This window comes from Heptranchias perlo, chromosome 14, assembly GCF_035084215.1.
Source record: "Heptranchias perlo isolate sHepPer1 chromosome 14, sHepPer1.hap1, whole genome shotgun sequence".
Lineage (NCBI taxonomy): Eukaryota > Metazoa > Chordata > Chondrichthyes > Hexanchiformes > Hexanchidae > Heptranchias > Heptranchias perlo.
In genome coordinates this window covers 48215381-48239120 of record NC_090338.1, presented here as the reverse complement: position 1 = coordinate 48239120, position 23740 = coordinate 48215381, and the positions used below count along the sequence as shown (strand labels likewise).

The following is a 23740-nucleotide window of genomic DNA, read 5'->3' as shown; positions in this document are numbered from 1 at the left end:
ATTTAAGCACAGTTGGAAGCCAATCATGAGTAGCATGTGTCTTTGCCCTTTTTAAAAATAGATGGATGTGTATAATAACTTTTTTAAATACTTAGAAACACGTGCACTCATGAACATTGCAGCTGGAGAACTGAGAATTCGGGTGGTGGGAGGAGGGCTTGACGAAGAAAAGGGCTTTGTGAGGGAGGTTGAAAGAATACTGCAAAATGCATTTAAATAGGAGATGTTGAGGGACCTGAGACAGAAACCATTCATCTGTGCACGGTTCCTCCAATGTCTACCAAGGATGTGTGCGGCATCTTTTCACTTGAATAGGGTTTTCGTTATTTACTAGTCGATCTCCCATGGCATTGCACAGGAGAAGTCAAGTTGAAGTGTGGTCTTCTGGTGGAGCGAGGTTAGTGGACAGGGGACAACAGGACCAGTGTGCACCGATATAATTCAGTCCTCATTTTAAAGTCATTTGCCTCGATATTAACCTCCCATGACGGGCAGGAGAAGGTTGGGGCGGGGGGGGGGGAGTTAAAAATGAAAAAACGAGGAACTGAATTATATCGGTGCACACTGGTCCTTTTGTTCCCTGTCCACTAACCTCACTCCACCAGAAGACCACACTTCAACTTGACTTCTCCTGTGCAACGCCATGGGAGATCGACTAGTAAATAACTAAAACCCTATTCAAGTGAAAAGATGCCGCACACATCCTTGGTAGACATTGGAGGAACCATGCACAGATGTTGGGGATGCGTCCATTGCCATTTTTACACAGTGCAATTGGCAGCCCAAATTAAATTTTACAGTTGCTGCATGGGTTTCCCAGGGATCGGGAAACCCGGCAGCGAAAGGGAGCATGAGGTAAGTGGCTTTTACAGCACTCCTAGTGTGCCAGGAGGAGCAGGAGTGCTCCCCCTGGCTCCTCAAGGAAGCCTTCAGCCTCCCCCTTGCTGTTCGCGGCCTCTCTTCACTACCACGATCGCCGACCTCCCCCCGCCCCCAAACCCCAATGCCCCTCTCTCAATGCTGCAACTGCTTCCCGACCTCCCCCTCTCTCCCCTCCCCCCCCAAATTGCTGGTACTGTCCCCAAGGGTCCACGGCTGCGGTCTCCTGCCGCTGATTTTCCCGCATGGCAGCCAACCAGGCTGTTGGGCAGGAAACAAAAGAAAAAAAATGATAGAGTTCCTGCTGTTAAATTCGGTAGGATCTCCGTGTCCCCGGCCTGGCCAGGTTTCCTGGCCATTTCCAGCCTCCCTCACACTCTCCCCGCCTTCCTGTAAATATCGGGGCCATACATTCTGTCCTTATTTTTACATCCATTGTAAATTCCTATTTCCAATTTTATTATTGATAATGCCTTTGTAATCATGTTCGAGCAGAGAAGTTTAAGGGGAGAATTAATAGAGGTGTTCAAAATCATGATGGGTTTTGATAGAGTAAGTAAGGAGAAACTGTTTCCAGTGGCAAAAGGGTCGGTAACCAGAGGACACAGATTTAAGGTAATTGGCAAAAGAAGTAGAGTGAGATGAGGAGAAATTTTTTTACATGGTGAGTTGTTATGATCTGGAATGCACTGCCTGAAAGGGTGGTGGAAGCAGTTTCAATTATAACTTTCAAAAGGGAGTTGGATAAATACTTCAAGGGGAAAGCTTCGCAGGGCTAAGGGGAAAGAGCAGGGGAGTGGGACTAATTGGGCCGAATGGCCTCGATGGACCGAATGGCCTCCTTCCGTGCTGTGACTTTTTTATGATAATTGGATGGCTCTTTCAAGGAGCTGGCACAGGCATGATGGGCCGAATGGCCGCCTCCTGTGCTGTATCATTCTATGATTCTGTGCTGCAACTGTACTCTCATGCCAGTGGTGGTGTTTCCAATTAGTAGCTAAAGATAATTTAACAAAGTAAAAATCCAAGGATTTTAATGAGATTCATAACAAAGGTTCTTTTAATTCTTGCCTAATATTTTGCTTCTTAGTTTTATTAGTATCTTCAGAGACTGAGAATCAGTTATTTTTACTAGTTATTTTATCAGTTATTTTAACTACTTCAAAAGAATAAGGAGCTTTTCCTGTATCTTAATGTTTGATAGTTGTAACAACAGTTATTGTTTTGTTTGTCTTGGCCACTCTATATTCAGATATCATTCTGTCTCCATTTACAGTTTGTCGTTTTATTGTGTTTATACATGTTTTCTTAAAATATATCTATAGCAGAGATTTGTCAATGATTAAAATAATGTGATTTAATATGTACCAGGTATTTCCTGATCATCTTGCAATATGATTGTGTTAATCTGTGATAAATGGTTTTGGCTGCGCATTTTAATATTTTAAGAACGAGAAGAGATGAGTTTTATCATGTCAAAGTAACATTTTGAATCATTAATGAGCTCTTTATACTCTGTGATCACTTCCTGCTTCCAACATGCTGTCAGTCACCAAGACATTCTGGTCTCTGCCAAGACATGTGGGCCGTCGGCGGACTTTAGGAGACTTGTACACCAGTGTCTGGGGCCAAGGTGGATGGAGACAAGTGCTTGCTGTTATAGTGTCCTATGTTTGTAGCTGCTTGCTGTATTTGTGTGTCGTATAAGTGTCTCATCTGTGTGTTTTGCATGAACCTGTTTAGCAGAATTTGCTCTAATGTAAATTTATGTTTCTATTAACGATATAACCTCAGTTAGAGTCTGACCAACTTTGTCTAGTTCCTGATGTTCATAGACTTCTGAACCCATTGTCCTATAGGAAGAATAGTAGTCTTGCTCCAGCTGTGCAATTCTATTTAGAATGGGGTTTTCCGGAAGACCATTCTTGAGCTGTGATGTAAGCCTAACAGTGCCATGATACCTTACCTGTGTAACAGGTTTTTGAGCTGTTTACAGAGGAAAGCAATTTTGTAACCATCTAATCTGTATATGCAAATAAGGCCTAATTCAATACCTTGTTAATGTGTTCTCAAGATCGTACATTCAGATGAAGAATGCCCGTCACCTATTTTAGATCTTACTCTTCCAGAATATCAACCTTACCATCCTTCCATTCCAGCATCTAGTGCTGCTTAAATGAGTCGATTGGCCTCAACCTATTCCAGCTGTTGATCACCATCTTCCTGAAGTCTGTCCTAAGTTTGCCCTTCATAATCCTGAATCTGTGCCTTTTTGTTCTGTTGTGTTAACATAAAAAGTATTGTTTCAGACTTACTTTCTCTGCCCCATTCAGTATCTTCTTTACCTCTTGAAGGTCTGCGCTGAGATGTCTCTTTCGAGACCTCAAGTGTATCAAGTAGTTCCTCATAGTTCTTTCCTCTGATACTGGGATTAACCTCATCATTCTCCTGTGCATGTTCTAAGGCCTGGGTGTACAGGTTGAGCATGGCTATGGGGAATCTGAACTCGACTGATTTGGCCAAATAACTCAGCATTCTTTTTACTTTCATTATTGTTGTTTCACTTTGGACATGGTAAGTAACAAATCAGCTAATGACCCTAGGTCTCTTTCTGATCCCACCCCTCAACAAGTTCTGTCCCACTCATGGATTCCTATTTTTACTTCCAATATATAAAGAACCTTGCATTTGTCCACATTGAACTTCATTTGTCACTGGCCAGCCTAGGTGCAAACCATCTTGAGCTCTTTTTGTAAGATCTTTGCTACCTCCTTTCAGTCCACAGTTCCCTCCTAGCTTGGTGTCATCTACTTTGCATTGAGACTGCAATATCCAAGTCAATTACACGCACCAGAGACAGGATGGGTCCAGCACAATGCTCTAGGGCACCTAACACAATACCTTTCCTATTGCGACCTAGAATCATAGAATTTTACAGAACAGGAGGAGGCCATTTGGCCCATTATACATACACCAGCTTTCTGAAAGAGCTGTTCCTTTCGTTCAATTTACCATATCCTTTATTTTTTTTTTCTTCTTCAAATATTTCTCCACTTCCTTTTAAAAAGTTTTTATAGATTTTGCTATCGCCGCTGTTTTTGGTAGGGTAATCTACGTCCTAACATCTCTGCACCCCAGGAAAAAGTGTGCAGGGGGCCGAAATGTCCAAAAATTATTTGCACAATCTTCAAGGTCCCTACAACCACCAGTTGTACCAGGCATGCTGCCAATCCTGTAAGAGGCAGGGGGCGTGGGAACTCCTCATGTTGAGAGTCCTCATCCTTCCCCCTCCTACACACTGGCCTTATTGGGGATGGGTGAAGGCTTTGCCTCCACAAAGCTAGGAATTCCCACGCAAACCTGAGACCCAGCATATCCAGGTCAGAGCCAAATTTCCAGCTTTTCAGGCACCGTCCCATCAGAGTAACTGCAGGAGTGCACTGGTAGGCCCACAAATTTTTGGCCCTTTGCCTTTTGTCATTTTTGAATTTGAGAAGGATGCCTCCATTACCAGATCTCCATACTGCATTACGACTTTTCCCCTATATTCACACAATAGACTAGTCAGTTATATGCCCCTAGCCCTCTCTTGTTTCATTGACATTAGCATACTACCAGAGTAAAGGCACAATCCTTTGTACTTATAATTTTATACAGGGGAAAGCAAAAAGAATATTTTGTACTCTTGTGAAAAAGCATGCAAGTTATGGATGTCCCCTAAATTTAACAAACATTTGTTGCACTTGTGGTATAAAGTAAATTTTGTGAATCACATTGCATGATCTCTGAATCCTAACCATTCTATGTATGTTCACAAGGTCAGATTCAGAATCTGTATTGAATGAGTTGAAGAGTTAAGCCAGTTACCAGTTTAGGGTTGTATCCTATAATGGGAGCAGTCTGTTTCTTCACTGTTGCCAAGAAGCCCTAAGTGTTCTGGCAAAAGTGAAATGCTGACATGACTTCCTGTACAGAATTTCTCAAAATTGCTTTCCTTAGCAAATGCTATAGCTTATATCATGGGTCTGGGGCACAATGATTTTTCATTTCTCTGATTAAATTTGCCATGACATCTGGATAGTGGAAATTTAATTGAAAACTTGCATGGTATTCGTGTTTCCTGTAGTCATAATGTACTATGACTATTTGGTTTCTCCTACGCAACCACCCCTTCCTTCCACCCTGCCCCATGCCACAGCATGAAGTGTTAACACATTAAAAAAAAGTTGCCGTGATTCAATACAAGCCTATTCCATTCATTGGAACACTGTAAAATTCTATATTGATGAAGTTGTTAGTGATACACATTGAGCTAAATTAAGCTCAGTTTAAGTGAACTAATTTTACAGAGCTTCAAGCATCATTGTTAATCATACTTTAGTTTTGCTCACCTCCATAAATACTGGTCTCCTGCATGGCGCGTGCTGTTTTGATAGTAAATGTAATATGAACTTGTTTTTGCAGAGGAGAATTTTGTTGTCATTTATCCATACTCGGCAAGAGATAATGATGAGATTGATTTGGAAAGAGGTGCAGTGGTGGAAGTTATACAGAAGAACCTGGAAGGCTGGTGGAAAATCAGGTAATTCAAATACCCTAATAAGGTGCTTAGTTTTAATACAGTGTAAGGGAAGTTTGCTTAACTTTGGATAGTGATTTTAAAAAATAAAGCACGTGCCTCGCTTCCCCACATTGGTGGATTGCCTTCCTTGACTTAAACAAGATGACTTCCAACTGTTTATGCAGCATTTCTGACCTCTTAGTCTTGGCGAAAGCCTTCCCAGCTTTTTCCTTAAAAACCTGAGTGCTTGCACAGCATCCTGTTTCAAAAATCCATTACCAGCCTGTATCCCAATCTCTAGCTTATGTCTTGCTGCTCACAGCCAGAAAACGGGTTCAGAGACTTTCCAATTCACTGGATGTGAGGCTCTTTCTGATTGCCAAGACAGTCTAACAAATTGTTTATGGAAACCAAATAAAACTCTTTTCCCAAATACGTACAATGGAAAAATTGTCAACAAGATTCCAAAATGTGACAGCCACCCTCCAGTAAAAGCATAGGTGCCAGCTGAATAGAGAAAGGGGGAAAGGAAGGGCATCCAAAGCTAGAGCTCCATGGATGACTAAAGATGTAGAGATTAAAATGAAACAGAAACGGGAGGCTTATAACAAATGTAAGGCTCATAATACAGTAGAGAACTAAGCTGAATACAGAAAGTACAGAGGAGATCTAAAAAGGAAATAAGAGGGGCAAAGAAAGAGTATGAAAATAGATTAGCAGCTAACATAAAAGGGAACCCGAAAGCCTTTTATAAACATATAAATAGTAAAAGAGTAGTCAAAGGAAGGGTGGGACCGATTAGGGACAAAAGAGAGCTTATGGAGGTAGAGGGTACGGTTGAGATACCAGATGAATACTTTGCATCGGTCTTCATTAGAGAAGAGGATGCTGCCATTTTAGCAGTAAAGGAGGAGGCAGGATCAATATTGGATAGGATAAAAATAGATAAAGAGGAGGTACTTAAAAGGTTGGCTGTACTCGAAGTAAAAAAGTCACCTGGTCCAGATTAGATGCATCCTAGGTTACTGAGGGAAGTACAGGTAGACATTGCAGAGACTCTGGCCACAGTTTTCCAATCCTCTTTAGACATGGGGATGGTGACAGAGGACTGGAGGATTGCAAATGTTACACCCTGTTCAGAAAAGGGGAGAGGGATAAACCTGTCAATTACAAGCCAGTCAGCCTAACGTCGTTGGTGGGAAACTTTTAGAGATAATAATCCGGGACAAAATTAATTGGGACTTGGAAAAGTATGGGCAAATAAATGAAAGCCAGCATGGATTTGTTAAAGGAAAATCGTGTTTGACTAACTTGATTAAGTTCTTTGATGAAGTAATGGAGAGGGTTGATGAGGGTAGTGCGGTTGATGTGTATATGGATTTTTAAAAGGCATATGATAAAGTACCACATAAGAAACTTGTAAGCAAAATTAAAGCCCTTGCGATTAAAGGGACAATGGCAGTGTGAATACAAAATTGGCTAAGGGACAGAAAACAGAGTAGTGGTGAACAGTTGTTTTTCAGACTGGAGGGAGGGTGGTATTACGGCAACTACTCTTTTTGATAGATATTAATGGGATTTGGAAAAGTATGGATATAAAGTGTATAATTTCAAAGTTTGCAAATAACACGAAACTTGGAAATGTAGTAAACAGTGTGAAGGATAGTAACAGACTTCAGGAAGACATACAGATTGTGAAATGGGGAGACACGTGGCAGGTGAAAATTAATGCAGAGAAGTCTGAAGTGATACATTTTGGTAGGAAGAAAGAAGAGAGGCAATATAAACAAAATGGTACAAGTTTAAAGGGGATGCAAGAACAGAGATTCCTGGGGTGTACGTACACAAATCTTTGAAGGTGGCAGGACAAGTTGAGAAGGCCGTTTTAAAAAAAAATTTGGGATCCTGGGCTTTAATAATAGAGGCATAGAGTACAAAAGCAAGGAAGTTATGCTAAACCTTTATAAAACACTGGTTAGGCCTCAGCTGGAGTGGTGTGTTCAATTCTGGGCACCACACTTTAGGGAGGATGTGAAGGCTTTAGAGAGGGTGCAGAAGAGATTTACTAGAATGGCACCAGGGATGAGGGACTTCAGTTATGTGGAGAGACTGGAGAAGCTGGGGTTGTTCTCCTTAGAGCAGAGACGGTCAAGAGGAGATTTGATAGACGTGTTCAAAATTATGAATGGTTTTGATATAGTAAATAAGGAGAAACTGTTTCCAGTGGCAGAAGGCTTGATAACCAGAGGACACCAATTGAAGGTGATTGGAAAAAGAACCAGAGGGGACATGGGGAAACTTTTTTTACGCAGCGAGTTGTTATGATCTGGAATAAGACTATAAGAGATAGGAGCAAGAGTAGGCCATTTGGACCTTCGAGCCTGCTCCGCCATTTAATGAGATAATGGCTGATCTGATTTTTACCTCCACTTTCCTGCCTTTTCCCCATATCCTTTGACTCCCTTGCTGATCAAAAAATTGTCTAACTCAGCCTTGAATGTATTCAATGTCTCAGCTTCCACAGCTTTTTGGGGTAAAGAAAATTCCAAAGATTCAAGACCATCTGAGAGAAGAAATTCCTCCTCATTTCCATCTTAAACGGGCGACCCCTTATTCTGAGACTATGCCCCCTAGTTTTAGATTCCTCCATGAGGGGTAACATCCTCTCAGCATCTACCCTATCAAGTCCCCTCAGAATCTTATATGTTTCAATAAGATCTCCTCTCATTCTTCTAAACTTAAATGAGTATAGACCCAACCTGTTCAATCTTTCCTCAAAAGACAACCCTTCCATACCCGGAATCAACCTAGTGAACCTTCTCCGAACTGTCTCCAATGCAAGTATGTCCTTCCTTAAATAAAGGCACCAGAACTGTACGCAGTACTCCAGGTGTGGTCTCACCAGCACCCTGTACAGTTGTAGCATGACTTCCCTGCTTTCATAGTCCATGCCCCTAGAAATAAAGGCCAATATTTCATTTGCCTTCCGGATTACCTGCTACACCTGTATATTGACTTTTTGTGTTTCATGTACGAGGACACCGAAATCCCTATGTACCGCAGCATTTTGTAGTATTTTTCCATTCAAATAATATTTTGCTTTTTTATTTTTCCTCCCAAAGTGGATGACTTCACATTTTCCCACATTATATTCCATCTGCCAAATTTTTGCCCATTCGCTTAAACTGTCAATATCCCTTTGCAGACACTTTGTGTCCTCATTGCAACTTGCTTTCCACCTATCTTTGTATCATCAGCAAATTTGACCACAATACACTCTGTTCCTTCATCCAACTCATTGATATATATTGTAAATAGTTGAGGCCCCAGCACTGATCCCTGTGGCACCCCACTAGTTACAGATTGCCATTTTGAAAATGACCCTTTTATCCCGACTCTTTGTTTTCTGTTAGTTAGCCAATCCTCTATCCATGCCAGTATATTACCCACAACACCATGAGCTCTTATCTTGTGCAGTAACCTTTTATGTGGCACCTTATCGAATGCCTTTTGGCAATCCAAATATACTGCATCCATTGGTTCCCCTTTATCCACCCTGCCCGTTACTTCCTCAAAGAACTGTAATAAATTTGTCAGACACGATTTCCCCTTCATAAAACCATGCTGACTCTCCTTAATTGTATTATGAGTCTCTAAATGTCCTGCTATTACTTCCTTAATAATGGATTCTAGCATTTTCCCATTGACAGATGTTAGGCTAACTGATCTATAGTTACCTGTTTTCTGTCTCACTCCCTTGAATAGGGGTGTTACATTTGCGGTTTTCCAATCCGCTGGGACCTTTCCAGAATCTAGTGAATTCTGGAAGATTACAACCAATGCATCCACTATCTCTGTAGCCACTTCCTTTAAGACCTTCGGATGCAAGCCATCAGGTCCAGGGGACTTGTCAGCCTTTAGACTCATTACTTTACCTAGTACTTTTTCTCTAGTGATAGTGATTGTTTTTAGTTCCTCCCTCCCCTTTGACCCTTGATTATCTACTATTATTGGTATGTTATTAGTGTCTTCTACTGTGAAGACAGATACAAAACCTCCTTGTTTTCCATTATTATTTCCCCAGTCTCATCCTCGAAAGGACCAATGTTTTCTTTAGCTACCCTCTTCCTGTTTATATACTTATAGAAGCTTTTACTGTCAGTTTTTATATTTCTTGCTAGTTTACTCTCATAATTTATTTTCTCCCTCTTTATTATTCTTTTAATCATCCTTTACTGGTTTTTAACGTTTTCCCAATCTTCCGGCTTACCAGTAATCTTTGCAATGTTGTACGCTTTTTCTTTTAGCCTGATACCATCCTTGACTTCCTTAGTTAGCCATGGTCGGTTCACCCTTTTTGTGGAGTCTTTCCTCCACAGTGATATATTTTTGTTGCGAGTCATAAAATATCTTTTTAAATGTTTGCCACATTATTAGATGGTATGATGGTGGTATTGCTTATCCACCATCATACCATCTCATCTGTTTACCCAGTCCACTTTAGCCAATTCTGCCCTCATTCCTTTACAATTGCCCTTATTTATGTTTAATACAGTAGTTTCAGACACAAAATCCTCGCTCTCAAACTGGATGTGAAATTCTATCATGTCAAGATCACTGATTCCCAAGGGATCCTTTACTTTGAGATCATTAATCCTGTTTCGTTATCCATTACCAGATCCAAAACGGCCTGTTCCCTGGTTGGTTCCCCGTGTATTGGTCTAAGAAACTCTATGAACTCCTCCTCAGGGCTATTTTTGCCAATTTGATTTGTCCAATCTATGTGAACGTCAAAATCGCCCATGATTATTGCATTACCTTTTTTACAAGCCCCCCTTATTTCCTGATTTATATTTTGCCCTACAGTGTAGCTACTGTTAGGGGGCCTATATACTACTCCCACCAGTGATTTATTTCCCTTGCTATTTCTTACCTCCACCCAAATTGATTCGACATTTGGATCTTCTGAGCCAAGATAATTTCTAACTATTATACCAATTTCATCCTTTATTAACAGATGCTACCCCACCATCTTTATCATTTTTCCTATCCTTCCGAAATGTTAAATAACCCTGAATATTTAGCTCCCAACCTTGGTCACCTTGCAACCACTTCTCTGTAATAGCCACAAGATCATACCCATTTGTTTCTATTTGTGCCGTCAATTCATCTATCTTATTATGAATGCTGCACGCATTCAGATAAAGAACCTTTAATTTTGTCTTTTTACCGTTCTTTCCTACCCTGGCCCTATTTGCTAGTGCACTCTTATGTTTGTACGCTCTGTCCCTTCCTGACACACTCTGTTTATCATTGCCCCCATCACTTTCCTGTACTACTTCCTTGTCTTTTCTCTTTATCAATCTAAACTTCGCCCCACCTGAACCCCCCCTCCCCCCCATTTAGTTTAAAGCTTTCTCTATCGCCCTAATTATTTGGTTTGCCAGAACACTGGTCCTAGCATGGTTCAGGTATAGTCCGTCCCAACGGACCAGCTCTCTCTTTCCCCAGTACTGGTGCCAGTGCCTCATGAATCGAAACCCACTTCTCCCACACCAATCTTTGAGCCATGCATTCATCTCTCTGATCTGATTTACCCTGTGCCAATTTGCTCGTGGCTCAGGTAATAATCTGGAGATTATTACCTTTGTGGTTCTGCTTTTTAATTTAGTCCCTAGCTGCTCAAACTCCTACGTCTACTCAGCAGAACCTCTTTCTTAGTCCTACCTATGTTGTTGGTACCTACATGGACCACAACAGCTGGATCCTCCCCCTCCCACTCTAAGTTCCTCTCCAGCAATGAGGAGATGCCCTTAACCCTAGCACCAGGCAGGCAACACAGTCTTTGGGACTCTCGCTCTTGGCTGCAGAGAACAGTGTCTATCCCTCTAACTATACTGTCGCCTACTACAACCACATTCCTTTTTACTCCCCCCACTTGAATGGCCCCCTGAACCACAGGGCCGTGGCCAGTTTGCTCATCCTCCCTACAGTCCCTGCACTCATCTACAAGGGCTGCAAGAACTTTGTATCTATTGGACAAGTGCAGAGGCTGAGGCTCTTGCAATGCTACCTCCTGGATCCCCATACCTGCCTCACTCGCAGTCACATCCTCCTGTCCCTGACAACGTGCCAATTCTACAGTATTTAGTCTAAGGGGTGTGACTGCCTCCTGGATCAAAGTGTCCAGGTAACTTTCCCCTCCCTGATGCATCGCAATGTCTGCAACTCGGACTCCAGCTCCGCAACTCGGAGCCGAAGTTCCTCGAGCTGCAGACACTTACCACAAGTCTCCCTGGACAAAACTGTGTGGTAGCTCCCACATATTGAAGCTGCAAAACATCTCCTGCCCTGTCATAACTATTTAATTTATTTAATTGATTACTGTAACGCCAATCAAATTATTTTTAGGTTGAACCAAGTACTGGCCTTGTTTAATTTATTAAATTAAGTTTAGTTTTTTTTTAAAAATTAGTTTTATGCTTAAAGTTACTTAGCCCACAGTCCTAACAAAGGTGGCAGTAGATTACCAGTTCTAACCTGTCAGCTAATTAACTAGGTGACCAACTGCCACTTCAGACTGCTTGTTTACCACTAACTGAAAACTGCAAGTTAAGATTACATTTAAGTTAAATGCTTGATGCCAAACTTAGTCAAATTTTAGATAGAGATCAACCCTTAAAACTCCAAAAATACACTGCCTGAAACAGTGGTGGAAGCAGATTCATTAGTAACTTTCAAAAGGTAATTGGAAATAGGAACATTGGAACATAGGAACAGGAGTAGGCCATTCAGCCCCTCGTGCCTGCTCTGCCATTTGACAAGATCATGGCTGATCTGTGATCTAACTCCATATACCTGCCTTTGGCCCATATCCCTTAATACCTTTGGTTGCCAAAAAGCTATCTATCTCAGATTTAAATTTAGCAATTGAGCTAGTATCAATTGCCGTTTGCGGAAGAGAGTTCCAAACTTCCACCACCCTTTGTGTGTAGAAATGTTTTCTAATCTCGCTCCTGAAAGGTCTGGCTCTAATTTTTTAGACTGTGCCCACTAATCCTAGAATCCCCAACCAGCGGAAATAGTTTCTCTCTATTCACCCTATCCGTTCCCCTTAATATCTTATAAACTTCAATCAGATCAACCCTTAACCTTCGAAACTCCAGAGAATACAATCCCAATTTGTGTAATTTCTCCTTGTAACTTAACCCTTGAAGTCCGGGTATCATTCTAGTAAACCTACGCTGCACTCCCTCCAAGGTCAATATGTCCTTCCGAAGGTGCAGTGCCCAGAACTGCTCACAGTACTCCAGGTGCGGTCTAACCAGGGTTTTGTATAGCTGTTTGCGGAAGAGAGTTTAAATACTTGAAGGGAAAACATTTAAAAGGCTATGGGGAAAGAACAAGGGAGTGGGACTAATTAGATAGCTCTTGCAAAGAGCCGGCACAGGTACTATGGGCCAAATGGCCTTCTTCTGTGTTGTAGATACTATGAAGATACTGACTGAGTCACTGAGATTCCTCCTACCTGGCTGCAAATGAGGAAAATGTTTGCTGCTATCAGGAGGAAGGTGAAGGGACCCATGAATCATGGCACACACATAAGCTGGAATTCTCACGGCCTCAGGGAGCTACAACTTCAAGCATTGTCCTTTTGCACGCGCTCAGATGGTACACTTTTCTTGAAGGTGGAGGTGGCGACTGAGTAACAGCAAACAAATGCTCCAGCTTACAGCTTGAGGCACTCCTGTGCTGTTGAGCTTTCTAAATCAATGCAGAGATTAGTCCTCATCTCCTAAAAGCCATCCACCCAGTGTTTCTTCTCTTTCCAAAATTGTGGACACAGTAGACTCCCACATAATGAAGGCATCATGGTTGCTTCCTGTATATTGGCTACTGTTGTGCATACAATCTTTCTGTAGTCAGAAACCACTTGACCATTAACTGAATGCAAACCCTTGCTGTTCATGTCAGCCTTGGGGTTATTGTGAGAAGCCACATAGCTGCCATCTACAGTGCCTTCCAATTGAGGGAACTCTGCCACCTGGGAAAGCTTTGCACCATTTCCAGCTGATGCCTCCTTTTCAGAGGGACATTGATGGTGGTGTGGTCCTTGCAAACAGTGTTCATTACTTGCTTGATACCCGTGTGCACTGCAGCCAACCTGCTGTGCAGATATCCCCTGGGTGGCTTGGGAAGACCCCAGGGGTGGTGGTGGAGGCAGATTCAATTGTGGCCTTCAAAAGGGAATTGGATAAGTACTTGAAAGGAAAAAAATTGCAGGGCTATGGGGATAGGGTGGGGGAATGGGACTAGCTGGATTGCTCTTGCATAGAGTCAGCACGGACTTGATGGGCCAAATGGCCTCCATCCGTGCTGTAACCTTTCTATGATTCTAACATGAAAGATTCATGTGGTAATCTTCACCTCTGTGGGACAGAGTCATCTGTTCCAGATGTCGGCAGGTCATTCTGTAACAGATGGTCGAACTCTATGATGGCCTCTTTTGTGAAATCCAGGTGGAAAAAACAGATCTCTTCTGACGTGCCTTGGTACGTGTAGAGGGGGCTACAAACACGGAGCCCAGGGGAGTTCCAGGTGCACCTGCATTAATTGGGCCTTCATGAGCTCCTCTTCATCATATAAATCATGCAGCACATTCAGAACCAGGAAAGAAATACCCAATTTCAACACTTTGGAATGATTTAAATGGCAGGAGCAATCAAGAACAGTGAAAGAACATATTGACAAGGCCTCCCCCACCATCCCGTTTCTCCCCTCTCCCCCCCCCAAAAAAATTGTAGACTACCTACTAATACATGCAGAAAAATGTAATTTAAAATGTAAAAAAACTTAAACTGTTATCTCTTTTTAAGAAGCCCACTAAAGCAGACCAGGTCCCAGAATTCCTCTGTGCTATGGATGGAACTTCAGCCAAAGTCATGAATTTTGGCGTGGGACCAGTTTAAAAAAATTATTCCATTTCGTCAGGCCTGTAAATGTCTGTAGCTTAGGCTAATTTTTGCCCCCAAATTGGCTGTTGCAAAATGCAACACGTTACAAATCAGGTGTGCAATTTTACAGAACCTGCCCACCACTGGCGAGATCCCTCGTCACTGTTGGGGCTTGAACCAAATCAGCCCTACTGTATTAACAGGCTTACAGAACATCTAGTACTTGAATGGTTAAGCTCTAGCTTTATAAATGAAGAGAATTATGACGTAAGTTTCTTTCTACAAAAAGTGCCATCTTAGTCAACCTTTTATTACTTGGAGTGGTTTAGTCTCCTGGTGCCACTTCCTTTTTCCGGCTTCTATTCCAGAATAGAGCTCATTATAGTACACTGAGCAAAATGAGCATGTGGATAATGAGTCATTGGAGTTAGGATTAACAGATGTAAAGAGCACAGTGGCTGTTCTCACATATATATATGATGCGGTCAGCTTCGGGAACTCCAAATGAAGTCATGGTGACCAAAACAGTCATTTTATGTACAACTTCCCCATGCGAAACAAGACTTCAGGGCCTATCAATTCCGTTGCACCCAAAAACGGGCACGCAGGGGATGGGGAGTGTGCTGCAGGCACCTATTCACGTGGTCGCATGGAAGCTCAGAATGCTGCCATCTTGGCTCTGGGTTCCTGCATTGACAGGGCTTCCAGAGCGTCACATCACTCGTGCACTCTGTTCTTGCGCGGAGCGGTAGGTGTGCTGAGGCACCACTCCAGGAGAGTGGCATTGGCTGCCACGGGAAAGGCACCTGTCATCAGAGATGCTGCAGTCTGTGGCCGGGCCCTCAAGGCCCAGTGCTCTCGAGGTCGCCCATCACAGCTATCTGAAGCGTTCTCAGCAGAGGCTCAGCAGCCTTCCACCTCCCAAGCTGTAACTACTGGGAGTGGACTTTGTATAAGCACTAGAATAGTTAAACAAGCACACAAGACAGGCATTAAGATTTGCACACGGGTGATTTTAAATCTGCAAGTTGACTGTTATCCAATTATGAAGTAAGTTCTTGCAGTAAAATCTTTTTCTGGATTTGGTGTTGGTGTTGATATTTAGTGAAGTGATCACTTCATGAGGCTGGACTGCAGGAGGGCAATCAGATGGTGGATGGAAGGATGGTGGGATTGTTAGTATATTGGGGAGGGGGAGGGATGATTCAGGTGAAGTACTCTAGTGTGAATCATTCCAAGAGCTCTGGCAGCTAGGGAAACTGGTGCTCAATTCTGCTCTTCCAGGCCATACAATGAAACCTTGGGTCTCCCATGCCCTAGGCTTTCCCTGTTCTCCTGACCGGGCTTCCCCTCCTGAACCCGTCCAATCCACTTACTTTGTGTTCACGTCAGTCCCCAGCAGCAGCTTCCTACCACCCAAAGCACTGCTCCTGCCCGCTGGCCGGGCAGTGATTCCTGACTGGTTCAGGCAGGAGTCCGAAATGAGGCTCAGGTGCTAAAATTTCTCCGGGGCAAGGCATGCGAGCTTGTCATTTGGCCTGGTCCCCGTACAGTTTTTTTTTGCCACTGTTCAAAAAAGTAATAGCAGAAGTATAAGTACTAAGGAAACACAGGTCAGATTTCATACCATTTATTGAATAATGGTGACCCATCCCCTAAATGGTGATCTTACGGATTTTGTACTTAAGTACCAAAATGATTTGGACTATAGAGAAAAGGGTAATAGGTGTGCAACAGCACCACCTATAGTCCTGTCTGGAGTGAATTTCATTGTGCTCGATATTGCCAGGGCTGCAGGTTCGTGGCGGGGGGGCTATTGGGCGCTTGGGTAACGCGCCCGGTGAAATCAGTCTGCCCCGCGCCCGATCGCAGCCTAATTGGATCCACTTACCTGGCCTTCCAGGTTTCCCACTGCTGATCTGCGCGTCGGGCGGACTGCGCATGCGCAGTAAGGTCTGTCAGCTGGAGGAGCTCTATTTAAAGGGGCAGTCCTCCACTGGCAGATGCTGCAACGAACAGAAAAAATTACAGCATGGAGCAGCCCAGGGGGAAGGCTGCTCCCAGTTTAATGATGCCTCACACTAGGTATCGTTAGATGGGGTGAGGAGGAGGGGGAGGACAGAGATCTTCCCCCCTGACGGGCGGGAGGAGGTGACCTCCTCTGTCACCAGGAAGGCCTGGCTTGAGGTGGCAGAGGAGGTCACCTGTACCACCAACATATCGCCCACCTGCATACAGTGCAGGAGGCACTGCAATGACCTAAGTAGGTCAGCCAAAGTGAGAACACTTACTCATTCCCCTACACTCCGTCTGCCACATCACCGCCCTCACCCCACATCTCCCTCTGCATTGCCAACACTGCTCTGTCACATCACTCCTCACACCCACTCAAACCTCATCCTCATCTTACCTGCACTTACTCACCTCGCCAGTACTCATCCCGCCACTACCACTCAACCCAATCCTCATACAATCTCATGGCTCTATCTCATACTCACCCTCTGATGCATCTCTTTCACGGTCAGCCTCACCCAACCTGCCACTACCTGTGCTGCAGCCACAGGGCATGCATCACATATGTGCAGAAGGAAGCGTAAGGCAAACGAGTTGGGAGCATGAAGGGGATGCACAAGAGGGTTTGAGGGTTTGTCATGGTTTTTACTTATATTTAATTTCTGACCAACTCACATCACATATTATATTGGCACCACTACTGCCACGTCTTTGCGAATCTTGTCTGGTTTGTGCAACAATGCCCTTTCCTGAGGATCACAATGAAGACCCACACCTGATGCCACCCATTGTGTCACTGCAGAGTGGGTGTAGGTGTATTTGCTGGGCTTTTTTGTGCAGATGACTGAGAGACGTCGGCGATGTCCCCGGTGGCACCCTGGAAGGATGCGGAGAAGTTGTTGAGGGCAGTGGTGACGTTGACAGCGACAGGTAAGAAGATGGTGCTCAGGCCAGCCAGGAGCAGCTCGGCATGAAGGAGGCTGCAGATGTGCACGACTACATGTCGAGTGACTCTGAGCCTCCGTCTGCAGTGCTGCTTAGAGAGGTCCAGGAAGCTGAGCCTCGGTCTGTGGACCCTGTGGCAAGGGTAGTGCCCTCTGCGACGCATCTCTCTCTGCGGTTGCCCTCCCTCCTGCTGTGCAGGTGGATGTGTCACAGCACTGTGTTGTGGAGCTCCACGTGTCAGAGGTGGACGGCTTGGCCGGCAAGGCTGGTGATGCTGTTCGCCCTCCGAGGAGGTCATGACTGCAGCTACGGCGGCCCCCATCCGGAAGATGTACATCTGAGGTGGTCCGCAAGGTAGGTACATGTCTCTGGACCCCGGGGTAAGTGTGCAAGTTGGTGAATTTTATTGTCAGGAGGAGGGTGGTGGAGGCCAAACTTTGTCCCAAGTGACAGAGTGGCCTCCTACAATGAGTGAGGGTCTCCCCCCCCCCCCCCCCCCTCCCCCCCCCACCTGTCAAATGGACCTTTGCAGCTGCCACAGGCTGATAGCTGCAACACGTCTATTTCAACTGGGAGTGTTTCCCCCAGTACGGGAAACAGTCCCAGTTGTTTCTAAAATCCCACCCCTCCTGACATATTCCCTTAATCAGGTCGGTTAATGACCTGAAATACCTAAGTAAATACTGTCAAATGGCACCCCGCCGGCTTTAATTGCCTGCGGGAGTCCCACATGCGGGGGCTGCGCGCGCACGTCGGCGCGTCTGTGGGGAACCCGGAAGTGGGCGGGTTGGAGCCGGGCTCCCGACCTGCTCCGGGATTCCCCGATTTTCGGAGCCCCCTCGCCAGGAACGCACCCGATAGCGGGTGCTAAAATAGAGCCCATTGTTTGAGGGAATAGACTATTGGACCCGATGTTCAGGAGGTTCCACATGCCCCCTTGATGTCGCCACACCATTATCAATTCGCACTTCCAGCAATTTGCGGCGCAAGAATAATACAATCTGAAGGGTGAGGAAACCAATCCAATTCACATGCTCGCTGCGGGAAGCCCCACTCCAGCAATTTCTGGGCCGATAGTTTTGTCACTGAAATTGTAAAAGTTTTGACATTCACATATTTAAAGCCATTTAACCTTTTTTAAAATAAACTAAGGAATTTAAAAACTGATTGGACATATCTTTATCCCCAGATAATTAAGGATAACTGGGCTTGGCATATTCAGATATTTTTGGTGAAAGCCTGAAATTTATTCAAAGCTGACATCCAGCACATACTGTGCGCTCTGTCATCACAAGAGATTTAAATATAAGCACATCAAGGTCTTATAGCACATGACTTGATGTTGCTTGTCTAGTACTGACTGTGCCAGAAATTGGACAAACCTAATAGAAGAAAATTATGAAGGGATGTTTCCTTCTAAGGCCACTCGGTTCCTTTGAAAAAAATCATTTATGTGTTATTATTGAGTTTGAAATATTGATTGTCTCTGACAATCAGGACATTAATCGGGCTATAATGTTGGAGTATTGAGCACTCTTCTAAGCAATGTGAATCCCAGTCTCTACATAAGAAATAGGAGCAGGAGTAGGCCAATCGGCCCCTCGAGCCTGCTCCGCCATTCAATAAGATCATGGCTGATCTGATCCTAACCTCAAATCTAAAGAACACAAGAAGTAGGAGCAGGACCCGGCCACTCAGCCCCTGGGCCCGCTCCGCCACCCACAGGGCCTTAACCGATCCGAACTCAGCTTCATGTCCAATTTCCTGCCCGCTCCCCGTAACCTCTAATTCCCTTTACTTCTCGGAAACTGTCTATTTCTGTTTTAAATTTATTTAATGATGTAGCTTCCACAGCTTCCTGGGGCAGCAAATTCCACAGACCTACTACCCTCTGAGTGAAGAAGTTTCTCCTCATCTCAGTTTTGAAAGAGCAGCCCCTTATTCTAAGATTATGCCCCCTAGTTCTAGTTTCACCCATCCTTGGGAACATCCTTACCGCATCCACCCGATCAAGCCCCTTCACAATCTTATATGTTTCAATAAGATCGCCTCTCATTCTTCTGAACTCCAATGAGTAGAATCCCAATCTACTCAACCTCTCCTCATATGTCCACCCCCTCGTCCCCGGGATTAGCCGAGTGAACCTTCTTTGTACTGCCTCGAGAACAAGTATGTCTTTTCTTAAGTATGGACACTAAAACTGTATGCAGTATTCCAGGTGCGGTCTCACCAATACCTTATATAACTGCAGCAATACCTCCCTGTTTTTATATTCTATCCTCTAACAAAATTGACACTGGAGTTTTCTTCTTCAGGCTGCAGTTCACTGGAGAAAGGGAGGAAACTAGCTGGGAGAAAGGTTGCTTTTCTGTACCATTCAAGCAAATAGCCTGATGGATTTGCTGGAGTGGTATTGATGGCAAGTCCAGACTGTGCCCACTTCCCAACTAAGGGTGGTATGGATTTGGGTATAAATATAGAGGTCACATTACAACAAATAAAATCTTGCAATATGTCCATTTTCCATGATACATTTTATTAATTTCTTAAAATTACATTGAGCTATCCAGCAGATATTGCTACATAAAGATTTAGAATTGTGACAAGCAGTAATTTAATATATTTGAGCTTAGACATGCCAGATTCTGATGGTTTCCTTTTTAGTCACTGAAGTGGCTTTCATTATTTTACAGGATATGATTAATTTGTTGAAATAAACTTAGTCATATTATGTAATATCCTTCTGATGTAACCAGTTGAGGAAGGATTAACATCCGTTTGGTATAGTGGTCGCACAATTAGAAAAAAAAATTCCAGTTCTGATGCCTATGAAAGGATTGCACAAAAATTCTTTCAGGACAATGAGAAACTGTCATCTTTGAATAAAGTCCCTTTGTAGATGTGAAGCTTGGTATGGTTGGAACTACAGAAAGTTCTCAGTAGTTTCTTTTACATTGGTCTTAAAGGGGTGCTGGACTGTTGGTTCCTGACACACAGTTCACACGCACCCAGCAGCAATCTCAATATAATCTCCCCAGAAACTCTTAAGACTGCCTGCCTGGACAACCCAGTAAAAAATCAGACACTCAGTAGATGGTGCTAGTCAATCTGGCAGGTTTACATTAGGGTTGCCATTGGATGCATGAGACTCATGTCGGGAATCAGCAGTGCAAGCATCCCTCTAGGGCCAGTGTAAAAGCAACAAGTGCTGCCGTTGATGACTGCACTGCATTTAATGCGCACCAAACAGGCAAAAAGTGATGGAACTTGATAAGAATATTCAGAATTCAGCAGCATAAGGATCAACAATAAACTACTGAAAAAAATCACTAATTAGCTCAGAGTTGATAAAACACTTGCACTTTTGTTAATACTTTCCCAATTATGTAATATTAGTTGAATGCCAGCTTTTCACCATGATAGGAGGGATCAAGAGAATTTTATGCTGATTTATCTCTTACTACATAAACTTGGTCCTTTAATCCTATGTTAGATTTAATTAGTTACTTGCCACCAAATACAATTGAAAGTTGAATACTCATAATTTTGCTACATTTCTGTTTGAGCCTTTTCAATATTTTGGATAGGGTTAAAGGTTGTATCAAGGCCAGACAAAGTCCCAGTGACAGTACAGTGATCCTTGTAATAAAGATGTGATAAGTGGTGACCAATACTGCACCATTTTTGCATACCTATACATTGTGTCATGGAACAAGATGAGAACCCTCCATGTGATTCCCATGCAATGAGTTGAAATCCCAACCACCAATTTGGAGAAGCAATTGCATGGAGCCAGGGCAATTTCTTGCAGTTCAGGAAGCTGTAATGCTCTCCTGCTCTTCCCAGTGGCCAGTTCAGTTACACACCTGAAAACAGGTAACTTGCTTGTCCTTTCAGTTACAGAATAGGGGTGTCATAGGGATACCTGTAAGGAAAGAACATAACACATAAGATGCAGGAAAAAAAACTCACAGAATGACTGCTTATATATTATTTAACAGGTTTTCTCTATAATGGAAAAAACGACAAGACAATTTTGCTCTTTCAGAGAATATTTTTGAATACGGATCTCACCTCAAAGCAGCAATTTTAAATTCATCTCATGTTCTAATTTATTTATTATTGGGCTATATTTTAAAATAAATACATTTTTACCCAGGTTGGCAGAACAGATTTGAGAGTTCGGGTACAGCTATGTCACGATGACCAACAAAATTCATTTCAGAAAATACTTTATTTTTCTTTAACAGATACCAAGATCGGGAGGGCTGGGCCCCTGCCTCATACTTGAAAAAGGCTACCAATGATCTCTTGGGTCAGAAGATAACTTCAGGGCAGTCTATCCATTCAAGTGCAATGGACCTTGATGGAATTGGCAAACAGCCAAGCTCCACTAAAGAGATCAGAGAGAAGGCATCTTTATTTGACCAGAAAGATGGAAAATTTGAGACCCGAGGGGCAGCATGTGCTGATGCCAAAGGCAGTAAGTATGTACTTGGAACTATGCAGTAGCTTAAAATGTCTTTGTTAAATGTGACAAGAAACAGATGGCAGTCACTTGCTGGAGCTACAGGAGTTCTTGCTTCAGAGATTCCATTTTGGAAGAATGCTAACAGCACAGATTCCAGGGACATGCAGCAGTTGGGACTTTCAAAATATACTATTTGATCTAATTGATGTTACTTACTGAAAAGGTAAAGCAAATGTTTGGACTCTTCCTGTATGACTCAACACTTTTAGGATAGGAGAAAATTGAGCAGAGTGGGGCCAGGGAATGACCGACTGTAAAATGATGTTTTTTGTTGCATTTCTATTTATTTTGATTTGTCAGTTTAATATATATATAATTATATTATTGTGACTACACACCTGAGATGTCAAGTTCCAAGGAATAGCAGGAATGCCACTTTTATTGTAAAATTATGAAGATCCCATACTACGTCTTTAAATTTCCCAGGAACTTTAATGTATGGGCCCCCGGATACTTTTTTAAAAAATGACTTCACACTAGCGTGGAATTACACTACACCCATTACTGACACCCAAGTGGTTTGAAACTACCTAATGGAAGTGGTCTTACAATTGCTGACTTCATTGTGCCCAGAAGTCATATTGGGGCCTGCCATTGTCAAATTGATGCACACGGAAACAACTTCACATCAACATGGGAGCTTTAGAGATCTTTTCCTGTGCTAACCTGTGATTCCAAATTGCCTATTTTCATTTTAGGCTTTATCAGTTGCCTCAGCAATTTTCGGAAGCTACTGCTGGCTATCTTCAGACATTGGCTTTCTTTGTTCAAGATTCAGATTGAACCTTTCAGATTTTATGTGGGCCAAATTCCGCCATCGGCTTATTCTTGCTGTGTGTTTAACCTTTTTCAGAATGTGAGACATGTGGAGTATAGTATTTCACTTAAATTGTCTGAAGGAAGAGGTAAACAGGCAATTTCATATCACTTATATTGAAAATGAGACGAGGTCTTGGCTATCTATACAACCAAAATGAACTGTATTTCTTTTAAACAATACAGAGATACCACTGAGACAGAGGCCACCCCCGCGAAGAGATCTTACTGTGGTGAGTATCAGAAGCTTTACAATAACAACAGCTGTATTTATAAACAGCCTTTAACATAAAAAAGTCCCAAATCACTTCACAAAACAGTAATAGATGGGCACCAAGCCAGTAAGGAAGAAATTAGGAGTAACCAAAAGCTTAGTCAAAAAAATGGGTTTTGAAAAGAGCTTTTTAAAAGATTGGCTAAGACAGCTGCAGATACTGCAATCGATGGTGGGTTGGAGGGGAGGTGGGGGGGCAGACAAAGTCACAGAGTCAAGGGATCATGGTGCGTAGGACGGGATATAAGTCTGGTGGAGATTGAAGAGTTAGGGTGGGGCAAGGCCATTGAGAAATTTGAGAACAAGGACAAGAATTTATATTATAGCATTGGAAGACGAAAAGTCAGTGTAGTTCAGCGAGGACAGGGGTATTGGTTGAACAAGACTTCGTGCGATGCAGGATATGTGCAGCAGATATTTGGACAAGTTGGAGTTTATGAAATGTGGTTGATGGTAGGCAGTCAGGAAGAGCGTTTGACAAAGTTATGTATAAGGGTTTCAGCAGTGGAAGGGCAAAGGCAGAAGTAGGTGATCTTGCTGATGGACAGGATGTGAGGTTAATAGCTCAGCTGAAGGTCAAGCAGGGTGCTGAGATTGTGCATGGTCTGGTTCAGCCTGAGTAAGTGGGAGGAGGGGGATGGAGTCAGTCCCTTGTCACTGACTCCCCATCCAGAGAAAAGTCTTCCTCTATTCACCCTATCAAAACCTTTCATAATTTTTAAAACTTTCATTTAATCTCCTCTGAGCCTTCTGTTCTCTAGTGGAAA

At 43.2% G+C, this 23740-nt stretch overlaps 1 protein-coding gene across 2 annotated transcripts in view; it reads left to right on the top strand.

The window, feature by feature from the left end:
- Window positions 1–23740, top strand: part of sh3pxd2b (SH3 and PX domains 2B) — a 270163-nt gene that overhangs the window by 236753 nt on the left and 9670 nt on the right. For both annotated transcript variants that reach the window (XM_067996413.1, XM_067996411.1), the window contains 3 exons: window positions 5344–5461; window positions 21603–21835; window positions 22886–22932. In XM_067996413.1, the coding sequence (XP_067852514.1) occupies window positions 5344–5461; window positions 21603–21835; window positions 22886–22932 (398 nt within the window). The remainder of the gene's footprint in view (window positions 1–5343; window positions 5462–21602; window positions 21836–22885; window positions 22933–23740) is intronic.